The sequence below is a fragment of the Musca autumnalis genome, unplaced genomic scaffold, assembly GCF_047663935.1.
Source record: "Musca autumnalis isolate F117 unplaced genomic scaffold, ASM4766393v1 scaffold_1, whole genome shotgun sequence".
Taxonomy (NCBI): Eukaryota; Metazoa; Arthropoda; class Insecta; order Diptera; family Muscidae; genus Musca; species Musca autumnalis.
Genome location: NW_027411644.1, coordinates 278,473,909 through 278,487,654, shown reverse-complemented (window position 1 = coordinate 278,487,654; position 13,746 = coordinate 278,473,909). Strand labels below are relative to the sequence as shown.

The 13,746-nt window shown below is 38.3% G+C and overlaps 1 protein-coding gene across 1 annotated transcript in view; it reads right to left on the bottom strand.

Annotated features, from left to right (window-relative positions):
• Positions 1-13,746, bottom strand: part of LOC141389570 (dynein beta chain, ciliary-like) — a 230,674-nt gene that overhangs the window by 139,206 nt on the left and 77,722 nt on the right. Inside the window, exons 7-8 of the mRNA XM_073961276.1 lie at positions 13,421-13,707; positions 8,588-9,522 (exon numbers count right to left, since the gene is read on the bottom strand). Coding sequence (XP_073817377.1) covers positions 8,588-9,522; positions 13,421-13,707 — 1,222 coding nt within the window. The remainder of the gene's footprint in view (positions 1-8,587; positions 9,523-13,420; positions 13,708-13,746) is intronic.

Genomic DNA, 13,746 nt, shown 5'->3' with positions numbered 1-13,746 from the left:
ATGTATGTGAAAAAATATTTTTTCAAATATCGAAACTACAATACCAATCTGTATGATTTTAGTCTGATTTGATTAGCCGTGAAGTTTAGATCCACCACAAATTTTTATGTAATTTTATAACCGGTAAATTGACCTTTATCTTGAAAATGTTGACTTATATGCAATTTACTCGCTGAAGTCATTTCGTGTGAACTTTTTAGTAACAATTGTGCTCATTAAAATAATTAATAATATTAATAATATATTCTTTATTAAAAGCCAAAATAAAACCGCCATAAATTTGGTCCGCAACAATCAAAAATTGGCTCGCGACCTGACTCGTACTGGGAAATTTTTTCTTAACCTATATACCAAAAACTATGATTTTGCGCGAAAAAAATTATCCTTTTCCTGAAATGGAATATGAAATAATTGACAATTTGAGACAATTTGGAGTTGATTTGGCAATGTCCGTCCATGTGATGTCTGTCCTTCTGTCTGGCTAGTTGGAGAGCACGATAAGTCTCGAACGGATCAACAGATTCGGTCCAAAATTTGGCCCACCACAAAGTTTTGGAAAAATTTTACGCACGATCAGGTCCGAAGCCATAGTCATTTTTCCTTCGACTCCGACTCCAGGCCAGTTTTTTTTACGACTCCGGTGTCGTCTCCGAGGGAAATTTCATATACCACTGAAAATGAATAAAACATACAACATTTTAACTTTTTCCTATACATGGAGCATATATGCTTTTATTTATTTTCCCTAAGGTATTTTGTAATCCATGGGACAATGCATTGACTGTATCGTCTCCTTATAAAACAGTGTCATGACTACAATTTTCCAACTTGATCTTATATATCTCAAAAATGGAAAAAAGATGCAAAAGTCAATGTCAACTTGAATCCGGTTTTATTTAAAAAGTGCTATGGAGATTTTTTCTTGGTTTTGGATTTTTCTCACCTATGAACATTGCAAAAACTTCTCAGGTGTAAGCGGTTTTCATTTAAAGTTAGTTAAGGTTATTTGGGTGCCATCGTGGTGCAATGGTATGCACACCCGCCTTGCACTCAGAAGGTCGTGGGTTCGTTTCCCCGGCCATTCAACATCAAATTTTCAAAGGTGGCAAAATACGCCTCAGTAATGTTGGCGACATTTCCTGAGTATTTCAGCCTTGAAAAACTTCTCCACAAGTGGTGTCTTAAGACACGCCGTTCGAACTCGGCGATAAACAGTAGGTCCCATATCATTGAGCTAATATGAATCGAGGTGCACTCATTGATATGAGAGAAGTCTCCCTTGTCCCGCCTGGGATGTTTGTGGAACATTATTATAAGGTGCACCGTACTTGACATTGTTTTATAAGTAGGCAATACAGTCAGTGCGATTTCCCAATTTGAACTTCTAATGTTACTTCAAGAGCACCGTGTTTTGGATTGATTAAACTTAGAAATATTAAGCATTTAAAATATTTTCTTTAAAATACGGTAGAATCTCATCATACGAATCATCGAGGTTTTCGATATAGCGCGGTTAAAATGCAAAGGAAATGACTTTAAGGGCTTATACGAATTATCGAGACTTTCGATTTATCGAGGTACGAATTATAGCGATTCTACTGTATTTTAAATTCAAAACATTTTTTCAGTGTGAGTTACTGTATGTGTTTGTATTCATATCGGAACCCGACCTTCATACAAAACTTCGTGACGATCGACCTTTAATTTTGCCAGGAGTTTGATTAAAATATTAATGGACGGACTAAACGGACGGGCTGGCACACATTGCATTTTGTCGATATATGATAATTGGTTTACCAAAAATTGGGTATAGACGACTATTTCGCAATGTTGCATGAATTTTGGTCAAAACAAATTTTTAATACACTTTCGCCATTACAGTGTAGGGCGAACATATGTGGTATCTAAAACCAGTGTTCCAAACTGTATATACATTTTGCCATAAATGTGACGGTATGTTAAGAAATCGATTCAGCTTGAACACTCACGCAAAAGGTGAAATTATTATTCTTATGTATATTGTCGTGGAACTTTAAATTTTTTGCAAAAATTAAGTGGATCAATTGGACCAAAAAATAATTATAATACAGCCTTTGCTTGAATGTTTTCTCATAGTTTTCTCATAAAATTAATATACGATTCCGAAAATTTATTAATGTTAATCTCTCTACCATATAAAAATAAAATAAAAATTCTTTTGATAAATTTAGAATTTTGCCTGGAGTCGGAGTCGAGCTTTTTTCACGACCCCGACTCCAGCAAAATGTGCTAGACTCCGACTCCGAAATCCTGGTTCGCACAGTATCCCTGATACTATCTTGTACGCAATATGTCGTATTTGTTTTCTTGTGGACGGGACACAGGATACTCAGTTTGCAATCGTCGCCGTGTCGCCTACGGTTTTGAACAGTTCGGCTGGTGGGTTATTGCCTTTTGTTGCCTTATTATTATACCCTCCACCATAGTATGGAGGGTATATTAAGTTTGTCATTCTGTTTGTAACACATCGAACTAATCATTTGCGACCCTATAAAGTATATATATTCTTGATCAGGATAAAATTCTAAGACGATCTAGCCATGTCCGTCTGTCCGTCTGTCTGTCCGTCTGTTGTAATCACTCTAGCGTCCGCAATAATTGAGATAGAGTGCTGAAATTTTGCACCCGAGGGTCTTTTTTCCATAGGCAGGTCAAGTTCGAAGATGGGCTATATCGGTCCACTTTTTGGTATAGCCCCCATATAACGGTACCTCTGGATTTGAGGTATTTTGACGTTGTTCGCCACATTTGCAGACCGAATTAGCTATAATTTGGCACTTAGGGTTCCTAGTGATCAACAAACTTATATCCCAAAGGATATGGGCATAGGTCCATGTTTTGGTATAGTCCCCATATAACGGTACCTCCCGATTTTCGGTATTTTGAGAATTTTAGCCACAATTTTCAAGCGAACTATCTGCAATTTGATATTTGAGGTTCTCCGTGGTCATGAAACATCTCCACGAAACATCGTCAACATAGGTCCCTGTTTTGGTATAGCCCCCATGTAACGGTACCTCCCGATTTTCGGTATTTTTAGAATTTTAGCTACAATTTTTAACCGAACTAGCTGTAATTTGCCATTTGAGGTTCTTAGTGGTCATAAAATATCTCCACCAAGCATCGTCAACATAGGTCCATGTTTTGGTATAGCCCCCATATAACGGTACCTCCCGATTTTCGGTATTTTGAGAATTTTAGCCACAATTTGTAATCGAACTATCTGCAATTTGACATTTGAGGTTCTCAGTGGTCATGAAATATCTCCACCAAACATCGTCAACATAGGTCCATGTTTTGGTATAGCCCCCATATAACGGTACCTCCCGATTTTCGGTATTTTGAGCATTTTAGTTACAATTTTTAACCGAACTAGCTGTAATTTGCCATTTGAGGTTCTCAGTGGTCACGAAACATCCCCACCAAACATCGTCAACATAGGTCCATGTTTTGGTATAGCCCCCATATAACGGTATCTCCCGATTTTCGGTATTTTGAGAATTTTAGCTGCAATTTTTAACCGAACTAGCTGTAATGATCGGTATTTTGAGAATTTTAGCTACAATTTTGTCTATTCAAAAATAATCGTCAATATAGGTCCATGTTTTGGTATATCCCCCCATATAACTGCACCTCCCGATTTTCGGTGGTCAAGAAATTTCTTCACTAAAATTCGTCAACATGGGTCCATTTTTGAGGGTCTACATTGTTTTGATGAAACTACCCTCAATTTGACTCTTGAAGTTCCCTGCAGCTAGAAAACTTTTCCGCCAAAAAATTTAAATATAGGTTGACTCTTTGATATAGCCCCGTAGGTGGTACCTTTCACCTAGCTGAACACATTTTTTTAGATTAGATTAGATAACACTGTGCAACAAAATGGAGGTGAAAGTCTGGGGCACGGAAAATTCCTGTTGTGGAAGAAAGGCCGTGGTGAGTATATTATGAACCCCGAAGGACAGATCCGCCGTGAGTCGAACTTCCGCGTTATGGCGTGATGAAATTTTTGTTAGAGACCCTGTGGGCCATCAGGAATTAGCGTTATATCTTTGTTCACTGTTGCTTAAGTGATCTACAAAAACAACAAACAAAGATATAATGCTAATTCATGATGGCTTACAGGGTCTCTTGCAAAAACTTCATCACGCCATAATGCGGAAGTTCGACTCACGGCGCTTCTGTCCTTCGGGGTTTTTAATATACACACACCAAGGGCTTTCATCTCCAAAAGGAGTTATCTTCGCACGGGTAGCATCAGCGTTTTGTAAAGTGTTATTTGTGTTTGACAAGATGCAGCTTTGTTCTTAAACTGCTACCTTAAGCAAAGGTAGCATATTTTGATCTATACAATTTTACCTTTTTTTTCGCAACTGATGTTGTTTGTGGTATTTATGGCAGTGCCGAGGTAGATGAGGTCTTTCAATCCCACGGCAGCGGGTTCTTATGTAACAGATTGACTCGAAACCATTGTGTTTCGGCCAGCGGCTGCCAACTTATGATTTTACGTAGGTTTCGATGCTACTACAACAACAAGGTAGTCATTTACTACCTCCAAATTATAGAAAGCAACTTCTACAGTTGGTCCAAGTTTTAGGGACGCATTGCGCGTAGGGTGTCCAAAACCGGTTAACCGGTTATTCGATTTTGAGTTACAAAACCGAAACGGGTCTTCGCCAAAAACGTCATTTTCGGTTAACTGGTGTAGCAGTGTATTTGTTCATTGTTATATATTTATTTGTAATTGTTATTTTATTGTTACCCGTGTTAATACATTTATATATACCTCAATTATTATTCTTCTGCATTTTCAATATTATTATGTATTCCAATTTATAATTTGTAATATCTAGAATATTCCATATGTACATAGAATAGCCTACTGTGTTTTAATGTGTTGAAAATATTATTTTATGAAAATAAAGAATTCAGTTTTGAAATAGAATGGAGGGTATATTAAGTTTGTTTTTCCGTTTGTAACGCATTGAAATACTCATTTGCGACCCTATAAAGTATATATATATTCTTGATCAGGGTAAAATTCTGAGTCGATCTGTGCGTCCGTCCGTCCGTCTGTGGTAATCACTCTAGCATCCACAAAAATGGAACAAGAATTGTTCATTTAAGTTCATATTTTCGTATAGTCCACATACCTCCGAACTAGCTGTTAATGACATTTGGAGTTCCCACGTTATGTACCGATTTTCGGTATTTTGAGGATTCTAGCTGCAATTTTTAACCGAATTAGGAGTTATTTGACATTAAAGGCTCCCATCAAAAACTGTCAACATAGGTCAATGTTTTATTATAACCCCTATATAACGGTACCTCCCAATTTCTAGCCCACCAAAACTTGTCAACATACATAGTTAGATATAGGCACCATAAAAAAGGGCCTCCCGAATGAAGCATTTTATGTACATTATCTGACATTTTAACGTACCCACTTTAAGTTTGGGACCGAAATGAAAACTAATTATTCCATTTTAGTTCAGAATATTTTATGGTGGAGGGTATGAAAAGTTCGGCCCGGCAGAACTTAACGCTTTTTTACTTGTTATTATTTCATTACAATTGCATTCTTGAACGTAAACTAAACTTAACTAACACTAGGTACGGGCAAAGTTATAAATATCAGATATCTTTAAATTTGAAAAATATGTTGTGTAAAATATAGAGCTGTGTCAATCCAGTTTAATTGCGCGATCTAGTTCACTAAGCAGTTCCAATATCCCAGATCGTTTGTATGGAAAAACTGTGTATACGTACACGGTAGTGTTACTACTACGTTTTTGAACTTGTACAGCAATCTAGGAACTAGTCGAATGTTACGATAACAAAATGTATGTTTGATTCCTACAATTCACGATAATTTGAGGTTGAAAACGCAAGATGAAGAAACCAGACTTATATATCAAGGATATTATGAGATAATTGTATAATAACGAAATCGATATACTTATTTTACCCTTGCCGCACATTTTTTATCAAATATTCATCAATTACGGGCTATTTTGTACTTATTTAACAAAACCGGTTTAAAACGGTTAAATGGTTTTGAAATTTGTTGAAAACCGAAAACCGGTTTTTGAAAGAGTTGAAAATTTCGGTTAACCGAAAACTGTTTTGTTTGGAAAACACGCGTTTTGACACCCTAATTGCGCGTCCACTCCATCAACTTGGTCTTGTCGCTGTTTTCCAACAGATCCACTTTAGCAAATTCTTCTGCAACCTCTTAAAGATATCACTTGCTTCTGTAACTAAACTGGTCGGAGAGGTTATTTCCCTATTTAATTGAGGACAGAGCATGAGTTAGGGTCATCTTACAAAGCTGAATGAGTTGTGCAGGGATACCAAATTTAAACAACGCTAGAAATATCTTTAGTAGTAGGGGGCTGTCGCAGGCTGCTCTATAATCGATAGAAATATGGTAAGGGCCGATCAGAATCTTTTGGGTCTTTTCAAGGATTTGCCGCAGGGCAAATATCAGGTCAATGGTGAATTTGTAAGGTCTAAAGCCGCATTGGTATGAGCTTTAGTCGTTCGCACAATATCCTCGGCACTTTACCTCATCTTGGCTGGGCGGTATACATTCTTCTGGGATTGGATCTGTGGTATCTTCGCCGTCTTCGCTACTATTGGATACCAACAGTTTGGAAAAATTTTATTTCCATATCCTGAGCACACTACCTGTATCAGTTACCAAATTACCTTGCTGGTCTCTACAGGAAAATGTGGCTGTACCAAAGCCGTCAGTTTAATGTTTCACTCTTTGGTAGAATTTCCGGACTTCATTTTGGCTCCTGTACATTTCGATTAGTTCACACTCCAGCTTTTCTATTTTTCGCTTTTTCCTCAGAAAAAGAGGTTTCTCTTCTCTCTTTTTCTCCCCATACCTATCTTGTGCACTATGAATTGCTACTAATTGTAGGGTAGCCCTGTATCCTGCATATTTATATTCGGCAACAGCATGACACTCTGGTCATACCATGGGTTCCTTCGAGGAGGTCTCTGGTATCCAAGTATGGTTTTGCGGCTGTTTGGAGTGGGCTATATTTTGCCATTGTGCTGATATTATGTTATCGGGACGCTTTGGTAGACATTCATCGAGTGTATTGTATGTACGATCGTTCCGAGGAGCAAACATATACTCTGACCACCACCTTGTTACAGCAAAGGTACGTACCCGATTTGGGCCAGTTGAGTGTAATATGCTGTTGCTATTTGATGTGATTGCAGCTTACCGATATCCAACTTCCGTGTTGTGTTTGTTCGTTCTTTATCTGCTACGTTTAGACGGGAACGTACCTTTGCCGCAACAAGGTCACTACCTCGAGTCGATATTTGCTTCACGGAAGATCGTACATCCAACACGCTTGATGAATGTCTTCCATCAATCACAACGTGATTAATTAATCCCAGTGAATAATTTTAATGTCATGGGCAGGGTAACGGTCATATGTTTCTTCTAAGCGCTCGAAAACAATATCATTTTTCTGTTCGCCCTTTTCTTCAGTGGGTGTATGAGCGCAATTAAAGCTGATGTAGAAACATTTGGCCTTTATCCAAATTGTAGCAAGTTGTAGTTCACTGGGGTGAAGCTGGATGCCGGATGTTTTAACCTCCGACCAACTACAAATCCGCAACCAATCTCATGCTTTATGTCGTGGCATATGCCAGTGCGTAAACTGCACCTTCTCTATAAAGAATGAGAACATTACAGGTGCAGATTCGCAGATCATGGTCCTTAAAACGTTTACGGGGGTCGTCAACTTTAGAGGGTTTTGGTTTTCTTTTCTTTCGTGTTTTCATTGTAGGCTTCTTTTTTCTAGATGAGGGTTACTAACCTGACGCCCAAACCCAAGTTTTTAACGTTCTTATGTCCCCATGTGACTCCACTGGGAGGTCAATGTCCACTTGATATGTGAAAGGTGCCCAGATAAGTCCTGGGCTTTGCCATGTTAAAGCAGGCCAGGGACGTTCCTTGGTATCTTTCATCCCCTACGTCACCCTAAATTCGCAGATCATGGTCCTTATAAGGTTCGCGGGGCTCGTCAGCTGTAGATGGGGTTTGTTTGTTTTTTTTTTCTCCATTGTTTTTCATTGTATGTTGCTTTTCGGAGGCTTAGGTTACTAGCACACCACTGATACCACGGGGAGGTCAGTGTTCACTTGAGATGAAAGAAATACCAAGATAGGTCATGGGCTTTGCCATGTTAAAGCCGGTCAGGGCCGTTGCTTGGCATCTTTCATCCCCTGCGTTAATTAATTATCTTAGGGTTTATCTTTGCCTCTTAAAACCCCCTTGTTCGCATTTTCCTTTCTCTACAATTCCGCTAAACGAATTACCAGCACCTTGTAATTATTTTCAGAATTTTCTATTCATAGAAATGAAAAGCTTTCCCCAAAATCTCCCATAGTCAAATGGTTTTTTGGTTGCTTCAAAGGAAATCCTTTGATGCGGCTTATTGAATTTTAGTCAAAGCCGTTGTCACCTTAACGGAGGGAACAACGACAATCCGAGTGAATAGCAAAAAAAGGAAAAACTTACCATAGTTCCTCCATGTCAATGTTTTGGCAGCAAAATCCAACTTTTCATCGATTACACTGACAGACGGATGAATTAATTGCATTTCTGTGAAAGCTGTTGTTGTTAGTCCAGAATTCTGGTGTCGTATGCCGTTGTAGTATTCAGAGATTTGCATTAATCTGATCTTGCGTTGCCAAAAAATATCGCGTTCTTCGTACAAATCGAGCAGACTTTGTGGCAGTGATTGGTGGTGTTGTTGTTGTTGCTCACCGAGTTGTTGTTGATGGTGGTGATTATGAGGGTGCAGTTGTTCCTGATGCTGCTGTTGTTGCATCTGCTGTGGTAAGTTAAATGTTGCCGAGACCATGGCCAGTAATACTTTACGCCTCTCGTTAACTTGTTGTAGAGCCAACAAATATTTAGTCTCCCTTAGTAAAGTGAAAAGTTCGCTGGAGTAATGCATTTCAAGGATTTTTGTGTTGTCATCACCAGGTGTCGATGATGATTCACTTAAAGCCATGCCAGTGGTTGTGGGGATAGAAGTTGCACTACTGCAACGAATATTGGTGACAACTTGATAACGATGTGGATAATTGGATGTCCAGGTGTTGGAATTGTTGTTGTTATTATTGACATTGTTGACACTGCCACTAGTTGTGGTGGTAGCTGTGATATCTCCACCAACCTTATTGCAGTTATTGTTGCTGGGCCATTCACGAGTCCATTGGGGCGTTTTATTCGTACAACCAAATTTGTCATTGCCAGAGTTTTGGTGGAGTGTCATCACTTTGGTATCAAGTCCTTGGGCAATACGTTTCTCAATTGTCTGCTGCCAATTGTGCCAAACTTTTAACTGCAAATTGCTTAGCTTTGTTGTCAAAATATTACGTCTTGCAGTCAATTTTTCATATTCAAGATTTAGAGGATTCGCATCGTTGTTGCTTTGCGAAGATGTCCTGTTCAAGTTGTGTGCGTGCGTGTTTGTATGCGGGAGAATGAATGAAAGCAAGTATTATATTTTAAAATATATTAGGGTGGAGGTCTTCTAAAGACAAAAGACCTTAAAAAGGTATTTTATTGACGAACGACCTTCAACACGTGTTCTATAGACAAAATACCTTCAAAAGGTTTTCTATAGACGAAAGACCACTTTCAAAGACGACTTTCAAAACATGTTCTATAAAGAGAACACCTCCAAACAGAATTGTGTAGGGAGAGAGAGAATACCTTTAAAAGGTGTGCTATAGAGATAACACCTTCTATGGGTCTTCTGTAGACCGATGATTTTACAAAGGCCTTCTACAAAAAAAAACAACATTAAGAAACTAAAGACCTTCAAATGGTCTTCCTTAGACAGGCGTCCTTCAAAAGGTACTCTATAGACGGAAGAACTTATGTCTTCTTGAGGCAGAAGGAAGAAGAAGAAGTCTTATGTAGACTGACGGCCTATCCGAAGTCTTTTGTGGACCAAAGACTTTTCAATGGACTTATATAAACGGGAGATTTTCTTATAGTCTTCTTAAGGCAGAAAACCTTCTAAGGCCTTCCAGAGGATTGAGGCCTTCTGAAGAGAAAAAATAACCTCTAAGATCTTCTAGAGAAAAATAACTTCAAAAGGCCTTCTAAAGGCAGAATATCTAAAAACTAAAGGCCTCATAAAAGTCTTCAGCACGCTAAAGAATGCAGGATACCTCCTGAGCGTTTTTTAGATGCCGAATACATACTAAAGATCTTCTGGAGGCAGAAGACCTTCTGGAGGTGTTCTAAAACCAGAAAATCTTCGAAAAGTCTTTAAGAGTCAGGTCTTCTAAAACCAGAAAATCTTCTAAAGGTCTTTTAGAGGCTGAGAACCTTTAAAAGGTCTTCTAGTAGCAGAAGCTCTTCTATAGACAGAAAACCTTTGAAAAGTCTTTTGGTGGAGGCAGAATACTTCCTAAAGGCATTCTAAGGATTTCCTAGAGACAAAAGACCTTCCAAATGTCTTCTTAAGGGTCAGTCGTCTGCAAGCTGAGGACCTTCTAAAAATCGTTTAGAGATGGAATACCTCATAAGGGCCTTTTATAGACAGAATATCTTCTAAAGTCAGAAAACCTTCAAAAAGCCTTCTAGAGATAAAAGACATTTTATTGGTATTCTGGAGGGTGAATATTTTCTTAAGCTCTTCTAGAGGTTGAAGACCTTCTAAAGGTCATCCATCTAAAGCCAAAAATTCGTCGAAAAGTCTTCTAGAATTAGAAGTCTTTCTACAAGTCTTCTGCAGGCTAAAGCTCTTCTAAAGACAGAATACCTAAAAACAGCAGATCTTCTAAAAGTCTTCTAGACCTTATAAAGGTCTTCCATTGGGAGAAAACCTTATAAAGGGTTTCTATAGGGCGAAGACCTCCCTGAAGAAATCCTAAATATTTCTATAGAGCGAAGTCCTTCAAAAAGTCTTCTATTGGGCGAAGACTTTAAAAGATATTCTATAGAGAGAGGACCCTAGAAAGGTATTCTGTATATAAAAGGTCTTTTATAGAGAGAAGGCCTTCAAAGGATATTTTTTATAGAGAAGACCTTCGAAAGGTGTTCTCAAAAGTGGAGGCCTTCAGAAGGTCTTCTATAGACCGAAGGCTTTCGAAATGTCATTTATAGACCGAAGACCATCGAAAGTTCTTTTATAGATAGACGTCCTTCGAAAGATCGTTTATAACCAAAGGACTTTAAAAAGGTATTTTATAGACAGGAGACATTCGAAAGGACTTTTATAGACGATTTTCGAAAATTCTTCTTTAAAGGTCTTTTAGATGCAGAAGGTCTTCTGGAGGCAGAAGTCTTTTTAAAAGTCTTCTGCAGGCTAAAGCTCTTCTAAAGGCACAATACCTCAAAACAGCAGATCTTCTTAAAGTCTTCTAGACCTTATAAAGGTCTTCTATTGGGAGAACACCTTATAAAGGGCTTTTATAGGACTAAGACCTCCCTGAAGAAATCCTAAATATTTCTATAGAGCGAAGTCCTTCAAAAAGTCTTCTATTGGGCGAAGACTTCCAAAAGATATTCTATATGGAGAAGACATTAAGTAGGTCTTCTGTAGACAGAGGACCCTAGAAAGGTATTCTGTATATAAAAGGCCTTCACAAGGTCTTTCATAGAGAGAAGGCCTTCAAAGGGTATTTTTTATAGAGAAGACCTTCGAAAGGTGTTCTCAAAAGTGGAGGCCTTCAGAAGGTCTTCTATAGACCGAAGGCCATCGAAAGTTCTTTTATAGACTGACGTCCTTCGAAAGATCGTTTATAAGCAAAGGACTTTCAAAAGGTCTTCTATAGACAGGAGACATTCGAAAGGTCTTTTATAGACAGATGATTTTCGAAAGTTCTTCTTTAGACAGAAGACCTACGAAAGGTCGTCTATAGACAGAAGAACTTTGAGAGTTATTCTATAGAAAGAAGAACTTCGAAAAGTCTTTTACAGACAGAAGACCTTCGAAGAGACCTTTGAGAGGTCTTCCATAGTTAGAAGACCTTTGAGAGATCTTCCATAGATCGAAGACCTTCGAAAGGCCTTCTATATATAGAATACCTGAAAAGGCCTTCTATATATAGAAGACCTGAAAAGGTCTTCTAATGTTATAGGACCATCCTTCGAAAGGTCTTCTATAGACAGAAAACATTCCAAAGGTAATTTATAGACAGAAGATCTTTGAAAGTCAGAGGACCTTCCAATGGCCTTCTACAGACAGATGACGTTCGAAGGGTCTTCAATAGACAGAAAGTCTTCTATAGTTATAAGATCTACCTTAGAAAACTCTTCTATAGACAGAAGATATTCGAAAGGTCATTTATAGACAGAAGATCTTTGAAAGTCAGAGGACCTTCCAATGGTCTTCTACAAACAGAAGACCTTCTATATACAGCAGACCTTCGAAAGGTCTTCTATAGATAGAAGTCCTTCAAAAGGTCTTCCATAGATAGAAGACCTTCGAAAGGCGTTCTATAGATAGAAGACCTTCAAAAGTTCCTCTATAGGTAGTAGACCTTCGAAAGGACTTCTATAGACAGAAGACGTTCGAAGGGTCTTCTATAGACAGAATACCTTCGAAAGGTCTTCTATGAACAGAAATTCTTCGAAAGGTTTTCGAAAGGCGTTCTATAGATATAAGATCTTCGAAAGGACTTCTATATACAGAAGACGTTCGAAGGGTCTTCTATAGACAGAATATCTTCGAAAGGTCTTCCATAGATAGAAGACCCTTGAAAGGTCTTCTATAGACAAAACACATTAGAAAGGTCTTCTATAAACTGAATACCTTCGAAAAGTAGTCTGCAGATATAAGACCTTCGAAGAGGGCTTTTGAATACAGACAGAAGAGCTTGAAAAGTTCTTCTGTATACAGAAGAGCATCGAAGACGACCTTTGAAAGGCATTCTATAGACAAAAGACCTTCGAATGGTCTTCTAAAGACAGAAGACCTTCGGAAGGTCGTCTATAGACAGAAAACCTTCGAAGATGACTTTTAAAGGTGTCTGTAGATAACAGAAAATTGAAGACTTTTGAAAGGTCTTCTATAGACCGAAGACCTTCGAAAAGGACTTTTGAAAGGTGCCTGTAAACCGAAGACCTTCGAAAGGTCGTATACAGACAAAAGACCTTGAAAAGTTCTTATATAGACAGAATATCTTATCATCGTCTATATACCGAAGACATTTAAAAGGTCTTCTATAGAGAGAAGACCTTATATAGGCATGAGTCCTTCAAATGATCTTCTATATACATGATAACTTCGAATAGTTTTCTATTTTTTAGATGTCGTCTATAACGAGAAAATTTACATTTTGTAGGTATACAATCTACCCGTGTGTATAAAAAAAGACAACTTACATTAACACATTTATCAGTGCGTTCACTTCACACGAGGCAAAGACATCACATCTCCGCTGATAGTTCTCTAACCACATCATTGCACCGGCCATGGGTGGAAAGGTGATGCGCTCCAATGGTATGATGGCTTCGATGCCGCGATATTCAAATGCCAATAACACTTCGCTGACAATACTTTCAATCAACAGCAATTCTTCGCCATATACCGAGAGTAGGTGAGGCAAAATTACCTGTAATTCGGATTGAATGGTTTGGCGCTGTACAATGTTGGCAAACATCGTTGTCAGCTGTTTGGTAATGTGGTGGCAAAAATGCACACACACACA